The sequence below is a fragment of the Pteropus vampyrus genome, unplaced genomic scaffold, assembly GCF_000151845.1.
Source record: "Pteropus vampyrus isolate Shadow unplaced genomic scaffold, Pvam_2.0 Scaffold303, whole genome shotgun sequence".
Lineage (NCBI taxonomy): Eukaryota > Metazoa > Chordata > Mammalia > Chiroptera > Pteropodidae > Pteropus > Pteropus vampyrus.
In genome coordinates this window covers 2,320,759-2,340,568 of record NW_011889084.1, presented here as the reverse complement: position 1 = coordinate 2,340,568, position 19,810 = coordinate 2,320,759, and the positions used below count along the sequence as shown (strand labels likewise).

The following is a 19,810-nucleotide window of genomic DNA, read 5'->3' as shown; positions in this document are numbered from 1 at the left end:
TGCCTTGGGACCTCTCCTTACTCCTAAGGAGCCGGAACCAGGACAGGAGGAATCAGCTGACCACATAAGAGCAAGGGCAACCCCTGTCCATCTCTGCCAAATCTCAGCACAAAACACACTGAAGTCAGGTCCTCAGTTACTTCTCTGGCATTTTATTTTGGTCTCAAGCTCCGAGGAAGCTGGCCCTAGGAAGCCTCTGACAGGCCTGGTACAGCTATGGAAAGCCATGTGCTGGACAGGTTGGTGAACCCGCAGTGAAGAACCCTATCTGTTTCTCCCCGCTGAAGGAACTGAGCAGGGGGTGGAGCGCTTGGCCTCCAGGCCTCTTTCCTCAAGTACAAACAGCATACAGCTTTTGGAGCTATAATCACTGCAGCTGTCCCTAGCTACACAGTGAGGACACAATGGCCTGGCTTTGAGGGGTGTGGGACAGGGAAGCCCAGCCACACTTGTCATTTTCTTGTGCGGGGAAATGGGCACCAGGAGTGGGGTGGGCAGGAGGCCACATCCTGAATGAAAGGGACAGCCTAGGTTATTCCTACTCTTTTGCCTGCAGCCCCATGGGGCCTCAGCTGAGGTGGCAGCCATACAGGTGCTTGCAGGAGACACCTCCACTTCAACTCCAAACCTGAGGATCACCCAACTTAAACACAACAGGCTCTGGCTCTGCTGCACTTTAATAAGTATCCTGCCCCTCTCAAGTCAGGTCACCCTTAGGCCCTGGCTGGCTGCCCCATGGACTCCAGCTGGCCACCCTCTAGTCACAGGAGCCGTCCTTCCAGCCATCACGCCAGCGCTCATCCACTTTGGAGCAGTCGAAGTCTGGCTTGCCTAGCTTGCGGTTCACCTCGTTGTGCAGGCGGCACAGCCACTGGGTTAAACATGTCCGTGTGCTCGTGTCTGGCTGGTTCCTGCATATCCTGTATGGGGGAGCACATGGAAGATGGAGGTAGGCAGAGGTCCCACTGTCCCTGCCCCACCAGCTCCCTGCCTGCTCAATCCAGGGAGGAGAAATGGGATGCTGCTGTGAGATACACCCATGAGTGTCCCTCATGCTCTGAGAAACTTAATTCCCAGAACAGGGCTGACCCTGCATCCAGGTACCATGAACTTAGGCCTGCTCAAAACCCCACTTAGGGAGCTCGGCAAATTCTGACAAGAGCCCAGGGCAAGACATTAAGGCATAGGCCAAGCAACTTTACAACCTCGTAACAATCAGGAAGCCTCACCCCAGCTTCCCTGGCCCCAGGCAGTGTGGAAAGGGTGGGGCCTACACAAAGGCATAACTGAAAACCGAACTTGTTTCTTAGTTCCTGGAGGCTGGTACCTCAGTTCAGGAAGAGATTTCCTTCAAACTGCCCAGACTTCAAACAGCAAGGCTACCCTGCCCCCCCACATCCAACCCAGAAATGCTTATGGGAGCCAAACAATGGCTCTTAGGCTCCCTAATAAGATAAAGGTAGCTCTTGGGAGCAAAAGCAGTGCATTCTCAAGGTCTTGAAACCAGCAATCCTGCTCCAGAAGTCAGGCAAAGTTAAGTCCTCTTTAACCTATGGGAAGCTCCATCAGTGCTAAGCAAGGGACCTCTTGAGGAAAGACCTCCCTGCTGGCCTGTGGCTACAGAAAGCAGTAGTGCCCAGCAGGAGCCCCAGGCCTTTAAGATGGCTCAGATGATGGAATCCCCACTCTGTTGGTGGTCCCTGCTCTTGGCAACCCTCTGCCACCTCTGCACCTACTTGTCCAGGCTCCCCTTTATGACATCAATCAGGGCCCCAGGCCCAGGCTTCAGGTGTAATGCTCTATACTGCCTGTAGATGGTGCATACACAGCTTACCTCTTCCTTATGTCTTCTGCACACTCCTCACACGGATAAAACTTGGAAAATAAATGTATGAACTGGGCCATGTCTTGCTGCTGTTCTGGGGTGGGCAGATCAGGGTAGTAGGCAGCCAGGGTGTGAAGAACAGACCAGCTGTTGCGACCCAGTTCCTCGCGATCCTGAGGACAATCTTCTCTAAACTTGCCGTCCCGCTGTGCGGAAGGAGACCAACCACGGGTTAGTTCAGTCTGCCCAAAACCAGAAGACTACAAAGTTCCCCTTTTGCTCCCCGCAGCCGGAGGCCCACTGACTGGAGACATTAGTACTGATGCCGATCTGGCCCACGTGTGGCTGAAAGCCCAAAGGCCGGGCTGACCTTGAGGGCAAGGTTCAGAAACTGCCAGCCTTGGGGGACGTAAGTTTGTTAGGCATAGGACCTGTGGCCGCTCGGCCAGGACGTTAGGAGACCTGCCCGGGGCCCCTGAAAACAAGGAGAGGGAGCCGAGGGCCAGGGGTGGGGGAAGTGGAGGCGAGGCGTATGCGGGCTGGGGCTAGGGGTAGGCAAGGCTCGCTGGCCTCTGCGTGGAGGTGGTGCCACCAGGCATGTGCACCTTCTGCTGCGTACGCATCCACGTCTTGAAGTCCACACAGGCCCGGCAGGGCCGCCTCCGGGAGGTGTCATTAGCAACTTCAGGGTTGGGAGTCGGCGCCTGGGTCAGCGTCGAAGCGGAGGCGGTAGCATCTTTCCGTCCCGCGCCCCGGCCGCGCGCGTCAGTCACCAGGTCCTCCATCGCCTCAGACCGCGCGCCGCCGGGCAGAAAAGAGAAGAAGTTGCCGCCGCCGAAGCGCCCCCGCTCGCTGGAGGCCGCCATGTTGCCCGCGCGATGTCTGCCGGGCCAGCTCGGCCTCCAGATGGGCCTCCAAGTCGGCCTCCAGGCCAGCGCGCGCGCCGCCGCCAGAGCACGGCCATAGGAACCGGGCGTGCGCACCGCGGGCTCTGGCACCGAGGCCGGGCCCGAGCTGGGACAGGGGGCGGGCTCGGAGGCGGAGTCCGGGGCGGGAGCTGGGTCCGTCGAGGAGGCGGGGCTGAGAGTCGCGGTCCGCACCCGGGAGGAGGCAGAGCCAGAGGCTGGGGTCCCGGCCAAGGACCCGTCAGACGCGCGAGCCGGGGCGGAGGAGGGGCCGGAGGCGGGGCCGGAGGCCCGGGTCCTGGCCGCGCCCCTGGGCCTAGTTCCGCGGCCCGCGCCCGGCTTGCGTTGTCCATGGCGGCTCTCCGGCTTCCTCCAGTAGAAGAGGAGAGTGTTGTGGAAGGTGCGCCGCGGTCGCGCTGTGGACTCGGGCTGCGATTGAGGCGAAGTCCGTGTTGCGGCCTTTGACGCCCCCATCGCTCCACTCCAACCGTGCCGTGTGCCCACGGCCAGGTTCTGTGCTTTCAACTGAGGGCCCGCCGCAGGGACAGCTGCGCGGCGCCATGGCGACGCGGGGCGGGGCCATGAGCGCACAGAGGGCGGTGCGCGCTAGGGCCGGGTTCCCGGGATCAGCCTCTGCGGCCCCAGCCACGGCAACGCGGGGTGGAGCCTTGGCTTCAAAGAGGAGGTGCTTGTCTCTCGGCTCCTTAGTGCACCCAGCGGCCGGTGATCCTACACCCTGCTAGAAGGGGTTAAACTCATGTAGAATGGCATTAGGGATACCTTTGCTTCCATACGTACACTCATTCATTCCGCAGGTATTTGTGTTGTGTGTAATCTGTTACACTGTTCCAGGCGCCGGGCAAGGTGAGGAACGAGATCCAACCCTCACCTCCTTAGCTCATAGTCATGGTCAAGACAGAAACAAGCAAAAGGAGTCACGCTAATAAAGAATTACTTACAAACTATGATGGGGGGTGTGGTAAATCCAGAAGACCTCTTTAAGAAGGTGACCCTTAGACAGAGCCCTGAAGGATGGGAAATCAGCTGAGGGCAGTGGAGGCCAAGGCGGAAAGTGGGTCTTGGCCTCTTGCATAGGCAGAAAAGTGGGTCTTGGCCTCTTGCATAGGCAGAAAGGCCAGTGGGACAGGACCTAGGGAGGAGAGATCCAAAGGTAGGCAGGGGTTCACCAAGGACCTCATCAGCTGCCAGGGAATTGGGAAGTTATTCTAAGGACAGTGGGAAGGTACTGGACAGTTTTGAGCAGGGCTACCTCTACCTGATCCCATTCCTGTTTTGCAAAGATTCCTCTGGAGAGTCCATTTCATGGGAACAAGTGAGGAGCATGGCCATTAGGGGATGGGTTTGGGGGGCTGTTGTAGTTATCCAGGTGAGAGATGAGGGTAGGGGCTATAGAGAAGGAAAGAGTGGAAAGGATCCAAGGTTGCTGGGGGTGTGGAGCAGGAACTGTCAGTTGGGACAGGGGCTCTTCTAGGTCACTGTCTGTGAGTACATTTACTTCTCCAGCTTCTCTCCTCCATCTTCCATGGAAGCAGGGTCTGTCCCACCTTGGATCCTGCCAGGCCGGCAGGACCTTCAGCACGGCTCCCACTGAGGTTGGGGAGTGTGACAGTTGGGCTGAAGGCACTGCAAATCAGGCCTATGTCAGCAGGTATTCATTGTCTGGGACCAGACTAGGGAGGGTTTGAGAGCTTCAGAGAGAGCTGCTGGTTGGATGCACAAAAGCCCTTGGTCCAGGCCAGGGTGGTTTCCTGGAGGGATGCCCTAGAAGAGTTTTGAGTGAGGGAGTTCCCAACAGAGAGCTGTTGGTTCTAATGCAGGACAAGGCAATTTCCCCAAGTGGGGGTGATACCAATCCCTGCAGTGAGAGAAGAGGGTCCTTTGGTGGAGAGTGTGGAAAGAATTCAACACACACGCCAAAGGTAGAGTCAAACGTAGTTTATTAGAAAAATAACACTTCACAGTGTGGTCTCCTCTCAGAGGCAGAGAGTGACAAGGACAGAGAGAGATAATGAGACAGTAAACTCAGGGACCCAGAGGGACAGCGAGTGACAAAGGCACTGAGAGGGACTCTTGTGTGTTCAGGGCCTCCTCCCTACATTAGTTCCAACAGCAGAAAATCATGCACCAAAGTTAGATGGGGCTGCAGAAATCTCTATAAGGAAGCAGCCCAGAAATGTGGGGCACGCGGGCATACCGTCTGGAGATTCTAGGGCCTTCTCTCACTGCCCCAGTTAGTGGGGGAATAATCACTCCTGATCTCAGAGGCTGCGTTTGCAGTACTTGTAATAAATCATGAATTCAGAGACTGCTCTTAAAACAGTCCTAGTCACAACCTTCCCCACTTCCAAGTGCCAGGTGACTGCAGAGATAGACTCTCTTCTTTCTGCCTTAGGTCTGCCCCCCATAGGGGAACTTCTGGGTGACCCTGTGAGGTCTGCCCCTTCCCAACACATACAGAAAATCTGACAATCAGCCCTTTAACATAAATTTCCTCCTTTGTGACTTGGTAACATTAAAAGATCTTTTTCCAAAGTAGGATTAAGCCATTCCTGATAACTGCTTGTGAACTCTCCAGGGAGTTCAAAGACAGCAGTGGGGCCCGCCCTGGCAGCAGGCTCTCACCAGTATCAACACAGGGCCACAGGGTGTGGGAGAGCTGGAAGGGTGAGCCAGGCCTGGCGGCACTTTGATGACTCTTCCTTCTCTCAAGGCCAGACTTTGGTAGGAGGGCCTCAGGCAGCAGTCCTAGCCCCTCCACCACATCCGTGCTCCCCCTCTCACTCTCAAGCCTTGTGTTTCTGCCCCTCCACCCAAACCTTCAGCTTGGGGTATAGTGAGGAAGTTGTGAAGAAAGCAGGTAGGGCAGCACTACAAGATCCTGGCAGGTCTGAGGTGAGGCGTCACTGGGGAATTCCCACCAATCTTCCGGGTTCCCGGGAGTGCCTCCCCACCCAGTGTGAGCAAGGAAGCAGCAGGACCCTTCACTGCTCACTGCCAGCTTCAGAGGCCCAGATTGCGACTCAAAAAGCCACAGCTATGGCGGGCCCTCGGCACCCAGCGTCAGTACGTGCAGCAGCTCTGGTGCAGACAGAGAGGCTCCAGGTATGACCCTACAGGTCCCTGACAACCTCCAGAAGGGAGGGAGGGGAGGAGGGAGTTTTCATGGCCCAGCCCCTCCCAGATACCCCCAGCCTTTCCTCCAACAGACATTCGCCATCTCTGTGCACTGGTCTGACAACAGCAACACCTTTGTGCGCAGGAGCTGGGATGAGTTCAGGAGGCTTCATGTGAGTGAACTTGGGGCGACCTGACTTAACTGCATGATCCACTCATGACCCCCACTGGAGTGCCTGTTCTCACACTCTAGCGGGCTTCCTGTCCTTACAATCCTGGCAAGGGAACCCCACCTGCCCAAGTGAACCCCGGTGGGCATTGGGACCTACTGGTTTTGGGACCAATAGGCTGGTTCTCGCCCTTAGAAGACCCTCAAGGAGACCTTCCCAGTAGAGGCGGGCCTGCTGCAGAGATCTGACCGCATTCTCCCCAAGCTTCCAGGTCAGGCCAGCAGGGATCCTGGGAGGGGCAGGGGCAGCCTGGTGGGGGGACACCCTGGGGCAGGGTTAGATGGTCTGTCATGCCCACAGACACTTCCTTGTTGGTGCGTGGGGGGCGTACAGGCCGCGGCCTGACACGCCTGCGGCTGCTGGAGACCTATTCACAGACATTGCTGTTGGTGAAGCATGTGTCTAAGGCCCCAGTGATCACCAGCTTCTTCGCACCACAACCCTGGGACCTGGAGCCCACACTGCCACCTGGCAGGTGCTTGACCACCCCAAACTCCCCATGGGAAGTATCTGGAGGGTGGAGGTGGCATAGTGGAGAAAGGGCCTAAGAGGTCCAAAGACAGGGCAGCTGAGGGACTTCTGAGAGTTGGCAGGCCAATCTCCACACTTCTCACCCACCCACCTCTTGCCTGTGCCTGCTGCCCTTTCCAGCCTGGTGATCTTGCCTGTCCAGGAAGAGCCCCTACCTGGCCCTGTGGGCAGCCTTTCCATCCACAGCCTGGAGGCTCTGAGCCTGCACTGCCTGCAGCCCTTCAGCACCCAGGACACACGGGGCCGACTTTTCCATGCTCAGGCCCAGGAGGCCCTAAATGTGCTGCTGCGACACCCCTCAGGTAGGGCTGGGCAGGAGTCTGGGGATTCAATCTTCTGCCCCCAGGAGCCCAGAGGGCCTGGGGAGCTGAACCCCTGCCCACCTCTTGCACACAGGCTGGTGGCTGGTAGAGAATGAAGACCAACAGATAGCATGGTTTCCTGCTCCCTACCTGGAGGAGGTGGCCCCAGGCCAGAGACAAGAGCAGGGGCAGTCCCTAGGGAGTAGTGGTATGAGACTAACCCTCCTCCCCATGCCCACCACCACCACCACCACTGGGCAGCATGCAGCCAGGCTGGGCCACAGAAAGCACCTGACCCAGGGGAGAGAAGCTGTGGAATGACTAGGTGGTGGCAGTAGCCTGTGCGTAGTACCCATAGGAGGGTGGAGATCCAGTGGGTTTTCGAGTGGTCCTTGGTGTCAGCAGAGATCCAAAGAAAGAGGGATCCCAGAGTTGGTGATTCAGTGGGAAATGAGGGGACCAAGAGGTGGAAGCCTTGTGGTGACCCCCCAAGTACCCCACTTCCAGGGTCCCAGTTCTGTGCTTCCCGTGCTTATGAAAGCAGCCAGGCCGACGAGCTATCAGTACCTGCAGGGGCACGTGTGCGCGTGCTGGAAATGTCAGACCGTGGCTGGTGGCTATGCAGGTGTGCAGGTGTGGGGCTTTGGCAGGGGGTGTCCAGCCAAGGGTAAGGCCTTGTGCTAACCAAATCCCACTTTTATCACAGGTTCGGCAACCGCACAGGTCTTCTCCCCTCCGTGCTGCTGCAGCCAGATGGGTTGAGCATGCTCCTGAGTGGGCCAGGACTCCACTGTGGGGCAGAGGGTGGGGAGAACAGGGTGGACGAGGCCCAAAGCTGCCCTGAGCCCCCCCAGGCCACAACTCTTTCCCCTACTGTGCCCACCCGCCCCCTGATGAGTGCCATTCAGAGTCGCTGCTGCACCATCACACGAAGGGCACTGGGGAGGCACCCAGGGGGTCAGGGACCCCCTTGAGAGTATGCAGAACCACATGGAGGGCTGTGCTGTGCACCCCATAGCTGGAGCAGCAGGCCAGAAGCTCCAGACCCCAGGGAGTCTGGAGCCTGATGGCAGCCATACCACCCCCAGCTCAGGGGGAAGTGCATTTGAGGGTGGGATTCCCTGACTGGCAGGGCCAGGAGGCTATACTCTTCTATTTCCTCTAAATAAAAAACTCTACTGATTGACCTATACCCAGTGTCTGTGCTGAGGGGCAGGCCTGTTGGGTCATATCCAGGCCAGGGCACAGGGATGGGGCTGGCCAAGGTTGTGATCCAGGACCCAAAGTGAGACAATGCCCAGACACAGGGAGCTAGAATAGAAAAGTACACTTTCTGCGTGTTTCAGAGAGCTGAGGGGTCCACAGGGAGGGTGGGTAGCTTCATGTTGTGCCATAGGAAGTCGAGGAAAGTAGCTGCCTGCAGTGTCCGGCTCAGCCTCTGAAAGTGCCGCTCTGGGGGACGACAGAGGCTGTCAGGGGTCCGCATAGTCAGGCCCGGGCTCCTTCCTACCCCAACCTGGGGCAATGCCTACATACCGGTGTAGGGCATCAGGGCCTCAAGCGAGGTCCGAACACCCTCATAGGCCAGCAGCTCTTCGGGAGACTCATGCCGCAGGAGCACACCCAGCACAGCCTGGGCTTCGTGGCAATGCCTTGAGTTTGTGTTCCATATGACACAGAAACGCAACAAGGCCTCTGCAGGTAACAGAGATGGTCAGATCTGCCCACTGGCCATCCCACCCAGATCAGCCACTGTCCAGCCTCTACCGGCCCACCCCAAACCTTTCTGGTCTCGCCGCAGCCGGAGCACTGTGGTTTCCAGCTTCTCACAGGCCTCAGGGTCCCTCCGGATGGCTGTGGGAGGAGGGAAGATAAGCCTTAGGGAAGGGGCATAATGGACTTCAGAGGCCCCCCACTCTCCCACCTGTCAGGCCCGAGGCAGCACTAACCCTGGATAACAGTCAGCACAGTGTGGGGCCGGTCCAGGGAGATAGCCAGGCCCAATGCCCGCAGGTACCGCTTCTCCTGAAGCAGGTTGTCCAGTTCTTGCTGCCTGGTGGGGGAAGGTGGGAGGATAGGGCCATAGGGCTGTGGCTGAAGGCAGAGCCACCAGAGGGCTGGCTTAGGAATCAGCAGCCCAGGCCTGAGCACTCACTGATGGTGAGCTGTGTCGCCACTCCAAGCCTATTTCCCCACGCCATAAAGCAGGGGTGATGCTATGCCCTACCCTAACCAGAGGACATGACGCTAATGCATAGGACGTGCCAGACATATGGGTGACACTCACAGGGAGGCTGAGGTGGGAACCTCCAGACTTACTTGACCACCTGCTCCTCCTTCTTGGCCTGTTCCTCTGCCTGCTCTGTCTCCGTCACATCCTAATGTCAGACGGGGGTCAGACTGGTCCCGCCATGCTGCCCTACCCACTCTGTGCCCACCCAACCCAAGCCCACACACCTTCCAGAGGATGACACAGGAGTCACTGGCACCAGTGAGGGCACAGTCATCCAGACGGTTGCAGTGCAACCCCCAGACCTTGTCCTCGTGTGCGTCCAGTGTCTTCACGCACTCGTTGTTCTTGATGGTCCAGAGCTTCACGAGCCCGTCAGAACCACTGGGTTTGGGATTGGGAGGGGGCTCAGTGTTGGGGCCTGTCCCCCAGCTCACTCCACCCACTGCCCTGTCCCCAACCCATTCACCTGGACAGCAGCTGTGTGCCACGGCTCACAAAGGCCACCTTCAGTACAGAAGCATCATGCCCCTCAAATGTCTGCAGGGTTGGGACAGAGAGGTCATGAGATGGCATCAGGTAGGGGTCAGGCCTAGTGTAGGGTCAGCTTACCTTGAGGCAGCTGAAGTCTTGCAGTGCCCAGAGCTTGACAGTGCCATCAGCTGAGGCTGTGGCCAGCACCTGGTCCATGGGTGAGAACTGGACACACCAGAGGCCACGCCGGTGGCCTGAGAAGACACCCAGCAGTTGGCACTGTGGCAGAGCCCAGAGCTTGGCTGTGCGGTCCTGTGAGCCTGTGGCCAGCAGTTTGTCATTGGGGGCAACAGCTACACTGTTGATGTCCTGGTGAGGGGAGTAGGCAACAGCTCAGACCCTTATGCTAGCGAGGGCCCCACCATACTACTGACCCAATGTGCCGTGTGGTCACCTTGTCATGGCAACGCTGTGTGGTCAAGGCCTGTAGGACAGGACCACTGTCTGGGGCTTTGTTCTTGGACAGCAGAACTTCGGGGAGGGGCCACAGCTTCACAGTACAATCCTGGCTGCCGGTCACCAGGAAGGTCTCCTTCAGCCTAAGGCCCAATGAGGGGGAGGAAGAGACACCTGTTGGGCGCCCCACCAGCCTTGTCTGCCAATGCACCACGGCTCAAGCCTATAGGACCACGGTCCAGACCAGAGAAGCTCTCCAACACCACTTGCCCCAACTTAAAACTGTACCATCCACCCTTGGTGCTGCCACACCAGGTGACTTTGTCCCAAAAATGGAACCCCCAGCCATAAATGCAGGGAGCACCTTTTTCACCTGGGCCATGTTCAGGGTCACTCTCTCTGCCCCAATGCCCCACCCCTTTTATCCACCCAGCCCCAAGGCCACTTCTGGAAACACCCCTCCCATGGCACCTGGGCATGCCTCTGGCCCATTCTTTGTTCCACATCCCTGGGCTGGAGTGTCAAAAAGCAAGGCCAAAGCCACCTTCTCCTCATCTCCCTAAAACAGAACCCCATTAGCAGGACCTGAGCCTCTGCCTCTGTGACAGCCCTGGACCCTAGCCTTGATCCAATACCTAGAGCAGCAGATGGTGCCCACGCTGTGTGTGTGCCCAGAGCCATGAGCCACACAGGTCACTTCGCCAGCCTTGTTCATCCTCCAGACACGGATACTCTGGTCCTGGGGATGAGAAGGGTGAGGACAGGTGCTGGGCTGGGCTTCCCTACTTGGGACTCATACCTCCACACCTTGGGGTACCTTACCTTGGCACAGCTGGCAAATAGCCACCCCTTCCGGAACACATCGAGGGCCAACACAATGTCTGGGATGAAGGGATGAAGTGGGGAGAGACCAGTTAAGGGAAAGGAGAAGCAATTCAGTCCAGGAAGAGAGTCCAGGGGCATTGACTGGGTGCCCTCACCTGTGTGGCCATGGAGAATCTGGCAGGCTGAAGTCTGTAGCTCAAACACTTTCAGGCATGGGCTATTGGAGGCCACAACAATGTGGGAGTCCTCAGGCCCAAGGAACCGGACATCCAATACCTCCTCACTGTAGCCGGCAAACTATGGGGTAGAAGGACACAAACTAGGACATGTGTGAATGGAAGGCTGGTGCCCACAGGCCATAAACTGGGCAAGGGCAGTGCTCACCTGTTTCTGTAGCTGAAGCGAGCGTGCCTCATAGAGCAGCAGGTTGTGGTCAGCAGTGACACTGAGGAGTAGGCCAGCAGCTCGGACCAGAGTGCAGTGGGTCAGTTCCCGCCCAGGGCCTGACAGCTGCTGCTGTGTGTGTACACACTGCCCAGAGGCTGCCTCCCACACACGCAATATGCCTGTGCAAGGACACGGGCTGCTGGGACTTATAGGTCCATGGGCTACCCTAAGTCCCTGCTGCCCACCCTGGCCTGGCCCCACACACCTTGGTTGCCAGCTGTCAAGAAGTGCAGGTCCGTGGACTTCACACCCAGCTGGGGTGCTGGTTCCTCTGGCAACAGCACTGCAGCCTCCACACTCTGGGGACAAGCAGGTCAGAGGTGACAGACCCATCCCTAACCCTACCCCACTCACTAGCCCTGACCCCTTGGTACGCCCACCTCAAACACTGGCACGGTCCGCAGGGCCTGGTGGTTCCGCAGGTCCCAGACAATGCAGATCTTGTCCCGGCCCGAGCTGGAGGAAACAGCCACCTTATTCTCTACTCTCAGTCTTGCACCCACCACCCACTCAATCACCCAATTCCTGCCAAGGCCTAGGTGGAAGGCCACTGACCTGAGCATGGTGTGGCCATCAGCACTAAAAGTCAGAGAGGTGACAGCACTATAGTGGGCAGTCAGTATAGCCAGGCACGACCGGTCCTGTAGTGACCATATGCGGATGGCGGCGTCCATAGCTGAGGAGAAGAGGAGCAGGCGTGCAGGGTCCGGATGGAAGGCCACCAAACTATAGGCAGGTGGGCAGGGTCAGTGAGCTATGCCACCTCAGAGTGATGCCCCACCCACCCAGCCTCTGCTGCTCGTACTCACTGCACGACACCTGGCGAGCCCCGGAAGTGGTGTGTCCCATAGTGCTGCACAATATCCCAGATGCGCACACCCCCGTCACAGCCACCTGTGGGAATGTGCTTTTGGTAAGGGGACTGGTATGCCCAAAGCCCCCAGCCCATGTGCCTTCTAGATGGCCTACCCACCGAGCTGGGGTCCTACCTGTGGCTAGTAGTGTGGAGGTGGGGTCAAAAGCCATGGTGGCCACAGGGGCTGTGTGTATTGCCTTCCACAGGCGGGTGACACTGCCCTCTCGCCAGGCCCACTGAGCCAGCAGCAGTGCCCGACTGGCTGTCACCAGCACCTGAAGGAGGATGCAGTTCAGGTGGGGGTAGAGGCATAGCTGCCCATCCTCATAAACTCAGAGTTCGGTTGGGAGGTGGTGGAGCCCCCTCCTGTCCCTTCTTTATATACCTCATCATCAGGGCTGAGGTCAAAGGCAGTAATGTCCTCCTGGTCCTCCTAGGGGGCAAGAGTGGACACACAGTACCTGAGAATAGGCTGCTCTTCCACACTAGCCCCTTCGCCCTGGCTCTCCTTGCCCTCACCTGCTCCAGGCTACGTAGTATGGCCCCCGAGGCCACATCCAAGATGTTGATTCTGGTACCACAGACACAGAAGAGGTGCTGCCCAGTCCGGTCCAGCTGGTGAAAGAGAGGCCTCAGCCAAAGGTAACACTCTGCAGCCCCTGCCTGCCCCACCACTCCGCCACTCCCTAGGCTGGTACCTGCACCTTCCCGCCCTTGTAAAAAGGCTCGATCTTGCGCTCAACAGCATAGCTAGAGGAAGGACAAAGGGAGAGAGTGAATGACCCACTCCTTGGTCCCCAGTGCCCAGTACTGGGTGCTCTCCCAGGAGTTAACCCATTAGGCCCCTGTGATTGATTACAGGCAGCAAGAACAGGGATAGGCTGGGGTCGGGGGGGAGGGTGTCTTTTCACTGGTACCTTCTTTAACCTCTCAACAGAACTGTGGAGTAAGTGTTAGTACCCCCATTGTACAGAATATTGGAGACCCAAAGCTGGTTGTTGATCCACAAGGGGTGGGGTGACAGCACAGGCAGTCCAACAGCTCAGTCTTCCCAGATTCCCCAGTGCCCAGTAGGCCAGGCCTTGGGTGCCCCCTGCTGGCCATGGGAGGTCAGGCCTGGGTACTAGCCCATAGCAACATGATTCTGAACATCTTCAGCCCTGAGGTCCCGCCTGCCCTTTCCTTAACACCAGCCTGGCCTGCACCCCAATCTCCAAGTAGCCCTCTTCCCTCTTCAGCTGCCTCCAGGCCACTGCACTCTCCCCTCTAGACAGTTGTTCCAATATCTTCACTAAAAGCCTTTTAGCACATCTGTTTACATCACTATCGTACCTTAAAACCCTCCCCTCTCCTTACATGTTACCAAGATCCTGCCTGAAGGGGCCACTGCTGACCTTCTTATTTCAAACAGGTTGTTCCCTGTATACTGCCTAAATCTCTCTTCTCAGATTTCAAAGGCACCTGGCTAACTCCACTGCAGGAAGGCTTACTGCCAAAATGAAACAAAGCCTCCCAACCCCTGAACCCAGTTGACCATCCAACAGAGGTGGCTCTTAGCGCCAGGGCTTCCCGTTGCTAGTACTCGTCACAGCCTCGTCACTAATGGAAAGGATTTGCTTAATATGTTTATCCCGCCAAACTGCGTTGCACGCAGCAGGGCTGCATCTGTCCCGTTCCGGACACTAAGCACCTAGATGTTCAGCAAGTTTGGGGACTGAATAAGCAAAGGATGCAGGGCTTCCTGGGCCACTGATGACCGGGCCCATCTCCTGACCTCTCTTCCTGCTCCCTGGAGAAGAGGGACAAGTGAAAGCTCACAGGTCGCCTGCTCCAGAGGTGGTTCTCCCGCTACCTGAGGGATGAAGGGTGGCGTTTCTGTCCAGGATCAGCCTCCATTCGTGCTCAGTCCGCCCCTTCTTCCTTCTCTGGGATTTCTGGTCCCCACCCCCGAGCCGGCTGCTAGTTTAAGTAACCGAGGCTGGCTGTCCCCGGTCGGGTTCCAGTCCTCCCCGAGAGCAGTTGGTGCCGGCTCTTCTACCTTACAACGCCACAGCCGCCACGACCTCGAGGGCCAGTCCGTACACATCCCTCACTGCCCCTCCAGACTCGAATGAGCACCCGGTTCACAGCATGCTCCTTCGCTACTCCGCTGCGAACCCGGTTCTCTCCCCGGACGGCGCCCACAGCCCCAGCGCCCCAGCTCACTTGGCTTTGAAGCGGCCCACTCTCGCTGCAGCCTCCTCCATTGTCGCTGCCGCCACCGCAGCTGCCACCGCCGCGTGAGGGGAACCCGTGCGCCACTCCTCACTGCCGGCGCACTTCGGTATCGTCACCGTCCACTACTGATGTGACGTAACTAGCACTGCGCTCTCGGCGCCATCTTTGCTGTGGTTAGTGGCTGCTGCGTCAGGAAGCGGAACCCGGCCGAGGCATTTCCGGCCCGCAGGCTGGGTTGCAGAGCGGATTGGAAGTGGCTCCAGCGGATGGGGTAGACTGACAGGGGACTGAGTCGCTAGCTGTCCGGTCTTTTAATGGAAATTTAAAAAGGCATTCCCTGAGAAGTGTTTATTAAGTCATCCCAAGGGTCCTGCCTCTTCGGCATTCTGGTATTTGGGGGCGAGCGCGGTCGCGTGCGTCCGTGAGGAGACCCTTGAACCAGGCCTTGCAGCTCACGGTGTGGTATGAGAAATAATGCATGTAAATGAATAAATCGAGTAATTTCAGAGTCATTTAAGTGTTTGAGCACATTCTATGTGCAAAGTACCGTTCTAGGAACTTGGGAGACACTAGAGAAGGAAAAAAACTCTTCGAGTAGCCTGCTAGTTAGATGAGGGCTGAGTGGAAGGGCTGTGGAATCAGCGAGGAATGGAGCGAAGTTCAGGGGCTTCAATTTTAAATGGGGTGGTGGAGGAGGCTTCATGGAGGTGACACCTGTGCAAAAACCTGAAGTAGGTGAAGCAAGGAGCCATGTGGTTATTGTCGACTGAAAAATAATATCCACGGTGTTTCATCGCCAAAAGAATTTATTCGAGAAAAAAAAGACTGCAACCCATAACATACAGACATGGCAAACCGCGTGCACATTAAGACCGGCCTGCCAAGAAGGAGGAGTATTTAAATAATGGAAAAAGAAGTTAATGGAAGAGGAAATTGGAACCATAGAGCTTTTTTATAAACAAGAGTTCTTACTGTAGAGTTTTCGCCATTACGCAGAGCGCGAGATCTTCCATAAGCCCTAGGTCTTCTCATACACCGTCCCCACTGATTATGTTTGCTTAAAGTTCCAGTTCATCTTTATCATCTAGAGGAACAGTGCTTCAAGCTAAGGGAACAGCCAGTGCACAGGTCTGGCCTTAGGAGAAGCAACAGAAGTTCTGTGGTTGCAGGGAATGAGTAAGAAAGAGAATATAAGGGCAGATGGTCAGAGATAATGGGGTTCCTCGTGAATCACTGTGAGGAGTTGGGTTTTAATCAGCTCAGAGTTTTGAGCCATTGGTGCTATTGGCTGTGAAGGTGGGAAGCAGACTGGTAGAAAGTAACTGGGAAAGAGACTGGGAAAACCTCTGCTAGGAGACATTCATTTTGAGTAGAAAGAAGCCAGACAAGAGTGAAGGGAAGAGCTTTTAGGCAGGGGGTATAGCCAGTAAGAAGACACAGTGGTGGGAAAGGACTTGGAGAGGGGGACAAGAATAGGGAGAAAGACCAAAGTATCCCCACGGAGTGAAGGCGTAGTGCCTGGAGAGGTGGGGAGGGGGGCGGCAAATGAGATAAGGCTGTGAGGCCAGCAAGCACAGAGACGGCGGGGATCTGGCAAGCACTCGCGTTTATTTACTTCTATATTTAAACGCCACTTTGGCTCTGGCCCCCCCACACTTCAGCCTCAATGCTGTTTTCTGGGGTGGCCTCAGCCTCCTCTTGCCTAGTGCTCATGAGCAGGGTGTCATCCTCCAGGAAGTCTCCTAGCTGGGCCAGCTGCCGGTGGATGAGGTTGGTAGTACGGTGTAACTTGCGCAAGCGCTGTAGCAGGCACAGCACCAGGGTCCGGCTGTGCTCCTGGCGCTGGCCCCAGGCCTCGCGCAGCTGGCGGTAGCAGTTGTGGCGTGCACGTTCTGCTGGGCCCAGGGTGGCCCCGCAGCCCAGGGGGCAGCGCTGCTGGATACCATGTAGGCATTGCTGCCGGTGCTCAGTCAAGACCCCCCGCGGCACCTGCTCCGTGCAGCCCTCGTTGGGGCAGGCCATCAGCTCGAAAGGGCATGAGTCCTGGTGCCCCTTGCGATGGGCCAGGGGGCACGTCACCAAGCAGCCAGCTTCAGCGTTCTTGCACTGGGGGTGGGGAGAGCACCCTGTGAGCCAAACCAGGTTGGGCAAGAAACAGTGAACTAACTGGGAGCCTCCCAGGCTCTTATGGCACCAATGACGTGGTGGAGAGAGAGAAGCAGTTGGGCAAATGCTTGGAAGTGAGAAGAATCTAGATTTCTGAGAGGAGGGGGTCCGGCCCCGAGGCTTACAAAACAGGGAGGTACATGGCTGGATTCGTCTAGCAAGTCGTATACCAGGCTATTTCTTTCTTTCTTTTTTTTTTGGACCTCCATTTCTTCATCTATAAAATTAGGTAGACTTACGGAGATTACTTTGTAAATTATATAAATGTCTAACCACTATGCTGTATACCTAAAAAGTGTTGAATGTCAACTCTAATTGAAAAAAAATATATATATATATATAGAGAGAGAGAGGGCAGGAGAATAATAGCCAGCACAGTAAACAGCTCATTTTCTAAACATTTTCTATAATCCCCATTTTACATTTTGAGGCCCCAAGGGCTCAGAGAAGTTAGGTAACTTGCCCAGAGTTTCACAGTAGGTAAAGGGTAGAGATGAGACATTTCAGCCAGGTCTGATACCCGCAAGGCTGCTGTCTGTTGCTGAAGCAGAAATCATCCCTTCGAGGATGGGATTCCCCTTATCCCCTTCTCCTGGCTCTGCCCCAACTCCCAAAGAGACAAGGAGGGTGGTGGCAGTGGGTGCTTTGAGCTACCTTGACTTCTAGGCGGCCAATGGTCCTCCGGAGCTTATTCACATGGACCATCTTTTTCCGTTTCACCTCTTTCCTGCAGCACGGACAGGTCTTTTGTCTAGGAGGCATGGGTGGGGGTATATTGGGATTGAGGAGGTAGCAAGTGGCAGCAACATGCCTCTGGTCTTCCCTTCTCTCTAGCTGTTAGAGGCACGAGAGGGCTTTATAGGGAGCTCTCAGGTCTGAGGCTGGGACAAGGGACTTACAGATATCATAGGGTGAGGACCCCCATATTTCAGTGTCCCAGATTTGGCAACCAAATCTTTATGGCCATTGTGACTCAGTGCTTTGCAGACCTTCCTTTCTGTTCTGGTTTACAAGAATGGCCTCATCCCCACCTTTGCCCTCCCAGCCTCTTGTGTACCCAGTAGCACCTGGCTAACCACCGGAGGATGCACTTCTTGCAGAAGATGTGGTGGCATGGCAACCTCACCGGCCTCTTGAGAACCCCATGGCAGACAGAGCACAGGAAGTTGCTGTCAGGAGGTCTGGCGAAGAGGCTGAGATCATACCCTCCACTCTGCAAATGCCAGGCCAGCATCAGGGTCTGGCTAAGACCAGATTCCAGTCCCCCACTCCACAGGCCCAGAGGGAGACCCCAGGAAGCTTTGGGTGTGGAGGTGGGCCACACGAGAACCCCAAGTGGAGGGTTGGGTCAGCACCCACTTCGAGGGGGCAGCTATGAGCGTCAAGACCTCCGACTACCAATCCCCAGCTGACGCTGGCCTTGGCTAGAGCTCTCTGAAAGATTTCCTTATCTCACTCGCAAGCTCGTAACTCACTGTCCATCCCTTCTCAGTGTAAGAATGGGGGGCCAGCTCTGGGTGGGTCTCTGGAGTTAGGCACAAATTTAAAGGCCAGAGGCAAAGAGTGTCTTGGGCTCACCATGATCTGTGTCTGGATGGCTGCTCCACTGACCCCAAGGTGCTGAGGAGCCTCCATTTCATAGCAGTAGTGCACTGACATCATAGTGGCATTGTCCAGCTCAGGCCAATCACTAGGTCCCACTGGGACCCTGTACCACCTTGACCTTGCTCCCCTCTCTAGTCACAGATGAGGAGTATAGTATCCCAGATCTGGGACAGGTACCTGGAGCCCCTGCCATAGGGGTGGTTGATACCCAAGCAGCACTAGGCCAAGAGCCAAGCGCCTGGGAACAGTTTTCCCAAGACTTAAGAAGGAATGCAGAAATTGTTCTCTTCAATTTCAAATAGTGCTGCCTAGGTGGCTAAAATCTCCAAGAGCTCAGGAGCTTTATCATCCAAGACCCATGCTGCTAGCTCCTGGGTACAGATCTGGGAAATGAGAACCAGATTCCCACACTAAGGGAAGTACTCTGTGGGAAAGCCTTCCAGAGTAGATAGGCTCTGACCATCTGGGCAGGACAATGAGAAACTAGCATGTTCCCAAATGTGAGAGAACAGAGAAATGTAGGTTCAGTACCAGGGTGGTGACCTCATCAAAACCTAAAGACCCTTACCATGTCCTGAGAGAAATAAGGAGCCACTGTAGGCCTTTGAACTGTGAATCTTACACTCCCATCCCGGCTTGTGGTTTGCAGGCCCAGCCCGACTCCCATCAAGCTCAAGGTGAAAGGTACCCGGTATGAGACATTCGGAGCCATACTCTAACTTCCAGACCCAAGATCTACCCCTGTGTGGTATAAAAAGCAGAGGTAGGCTGACTGGCAAGAAGAGGCTCAGGCCCACAATGGTATCCTTTATACCTTGGTACCAACGTCAAAAGATGCATTTTCCAGACTTACGGGAAGGTGGTCAAAAACATTTACATGCAGATGAGTTAGACCAACAACTTTATTGAAAGAGAGACGAGTCCTCCTACCCCCGCGGCCCTGGCGGCGTCGGCCTCAGGCTTGGGGGATCCAGGCGTCCTGCGGACAGAAAACAAGGTCAGAAGTCAGGGATAGGGGCCAGAGCACCGGCAGCCTGAATGGTGGCGCATGTCGGGGCCTGGGTTTCACCTCCCCACATCGAAAAGCGGGCGGTGAGCTGAGTCCCCCGGTGGCTCTGGGCGCCGAATCTCATCTACGGCCACAGCCAAAGCCGCAGGTGATTTTCAACCAACGCCGATCTCCGCCCACCACCCAGCGATGAATAGGGAACGGCGAGGAGAGTGGTAGGACCTACCTGCAAATGGAGAGGGCCCAACGCATACGGGAGCGGCACTTATAGCAGTTCCGACGTCACACAGATTCTGGGCCGTGGACCCTCAGATGCGCAGGCGCACTCCATGCTAGGCGGGTGCAGGGCCTCATGAAGCCAATCACAGGCTTCTTACAGGCCCGGCGGGGCAATCTAGATCTCGCGGCATTTGGCGCGATATAAAAACTCGCTCCCAGACACACTTGTTCTTCTCCGAGAAAACACGTGAGTGTGATCTTTTATGCAGCGCCGGCCTTGGCGGGAGGGAATCCTTGGACATCGGGCTGTACCCCTGAGCTGGCGTGCCCCCAATCTCGGGGGGTTAGTTCCAGTCCGGGCGGCAGCAGATGCCAGGA

General features: G+C 56.5%; 4 protein-coding genes and 1 non-coding gene across 6 annotated transcripts; 1 reads left to right on the top strand and 4 right to left on the bottom strand.

The window, feature by feature from the left end:
- Positions 1-132: 132 nt before the first annotated feature.
- On the bottom strand, positions 133-3,302 carry GFER (growth factor, augmenter of liver regeneration). The gene is made up of 3 exons (XM_011376895.2): positions 2,431-3,302; positions 1,835-2,031; positions 133-920 (listed from the first exon to the last, which is right to left on the bottom strand). Exons 1-3 carry the CDS (start codon positions 3,202-3,204, stop codon positions 758-760), a joined length of 1,134 nt encoding a protein of 377 aa, XP_011375197.1. The 5' UTR covers positions 3,205-3,302; the 3' UTR covers positions 133-757.
- A 2,485-nt stretch (positions 3,303-5,787) lies between these two features.
- On the top strand, positions 5,788-8,120 carry NOXO1 (NADPH oxidase organizer 1). The gene is made up of 8 exons (XM_011376894.2): positions 5,788-5,853; positions 5,958-6,038; positions 6,231-6,306; positions 6,396-6,570; positions 6,747-6,928; positions 7,023-7,136; positions 7,436-7,553; positions 7,635-8,120. The coding sequence occupies exons 1-8, from the start codon at positions 5,788-5,790 to the stop codon at positions 7,900-7,902; spliced, it is 1,080 nt and encodes a 359-aa protein (XP_011375196.1). The 3' UTR covers positions 7,903-8,120.
- Positions 8,121-8,240: 120 nt separating this feature from the next.
- TBL3 (transducin beta like 3) lies at positions 8,241-14,619 on the bottom strand. Of its 2 annotated transcripts, none has more exons than XM_023521417.1 (22): positions 14,422-14,619; positions 12,915-12,966; positions 12,736-12,831; positions 12,602-12,649; positions 12,350-12,491; positions 12,170-12,254; positions 11,916-12,086; positions 11,741-11,816; positions 11,566-11,659; positions 11,298-11,479; positions 11,069-11,210; positions 10,911-10,969; positions 10,724-10,827; positions 10,087-10,231; positions 9,771-10,001; positions 9,628-9,698; positions 9,386-9,542; positions 9,248-9,306; positions 8,878-8,981; positions 8,711-8,805; positions 8,465-8,623; positions 8,241-8,380 (listed from the first exon to the last, which is right to left on the bottom strand). In XM_023521417.1, the coding sequence occupies exons 1-21, from the start codon at positions 14,460-14,462 to the stop codon at positions 8,477-8,479; spliced, it is 2,301 nt and encodes a 766-aa protein (XP_023377185.1). In that variant the 5' UTR covers positions 14,463-14,619; the 3' UTR covers positions 8,241-8,380; positions 8,465-8,476. The 2 variants fall into 2 exon arrangements, with proteins under 2 accessions (XP_023377185.1, XP_011375195.1); XM_011376893.2 differs by having other exon boundaries at positions 8,711-8,782.
- A 602-nt stretch (positions 14,620-15,221) lies between these two features.
- On the bottom strand, positions 15,222-19,584 carry RNF151 (ring finger protein 151). The gene is made up of 5 exons (XM_011376891.2): positions 19,440-19,584; positions 19,135-19,183; positions 17,667-17,812; positions 17,254-17,350; positions 15,222-16,539 (listed from the first exon to the last, which is right to left on the bottom strand). The coding sequence occupies exons 1-5, from the start codon at positions 19,463-19,465 to the stop codon at positions 16,057-16,059; spliced, it is 801 nt and encodes a 266-aa protein (XP_011375193.1). The 5' UTR covers positions 19,466-19,584; the 3' UTR covers positions 15,222-16,056.
- On the bottom strand, positions 19,251-19,377 carry LOC111730248. Its single transcript, XR_002776608.1, has one exon. It is a non-coding gene; the product is annotated as a small nucleolar RNA ACA64 (small nucleolar RNA).
- Positions 19,585-19,810: the final 226 nt, after the last annotated feature.

Excerpts from the sequence above, each read along its gene's own strand:
- GFER (XM_011376895.2), bottom strand. The coding sequence starts at position 3,204 with ATGGGGGCGTCAAAGGCCGCAACACGGACTTCGCCTCAATCGCAGCCC. Across the intron at positions 2,032-2,430 it reads GGATGCGTACGCAGCAGAAG|CGGGACGGCAAGTTTAGAGA; the intron begins GTGCACATGCCT and ends CCTTCCGCACAG. Across the intron at positions 921-1,834 it reads GCAGAAGACATAAGGAAGAG|GATATGCAGGAACCAGCCAG; the intron begins GTAAGCTGTGTA and ends TCCCCCATACAG.
- TBL3 (XM_011376893.2), bottom strand. The coding sequence starts at position 14,462 with ATGGAGGAGGCTGCAGCGAGAGTGGGCCGCTTCAAAGCCAA. Across the intron at positions 12,967-14,421 it reads GTGGGCCGCTTCAAAGCCAA|CTATGCTGTTGAGCGCAAGA; the intron begins GTGAGCTGGGGC and ends TCCTTCCTCTAG. Across the intron at positions 10,970-11,068 it reads GATTCTCCATGGCCACACAG|ACATTGTGTTGGCCCTCGAT; the intron begins GTGAGGGCACCC and ends CCTTCATCCCAG.
- RNF151 (XM_011376891.2), bottom strand. The coding sequence starts at position 19,465 with ATGCGTTGGGCCCTCTCCATTTGCAG. Across the intron at positions 19,184-19,439 it reads TGGGCCCTCTCCATTTGCAG|GACGCCTGGATCCCCCAAGC; the intron begins GTAGGTCCTACC and ends TTCTGTCCGCAG. Across the intron at positions 17,351-17,666 it reads ATCCTCCGGTGGTTAGCCAG|ACAAAAGACCTGTCCGTGCT; the intron begins GTGCTACTGGGT and ends CATGCCTCCTAG.
- NOXO1 (XM_011376894.2), top strand. The coding sequence starts at position 5,788 with ATGGCGGGCCCTCGGCACCCAGCGTCAGTACGTGCAGCAGCTCTGGTG. Across the intron at positions 6,307-6,395 it reads CATTCTCCCCAAGCTTCCAG|ACACTTCCTTGTTGGTGCGT; the intron begins GTCAGGCCAGCA and ends TCATGCCCACAG. Across the intron at positions 6,571-6,746 it reads CCCACACTGCCACCTGGCAG|CCTGGTGATCTTGCCTGTCC; the intron begins GTGCTTGACCAC and ends TGCCCTTTCCAG.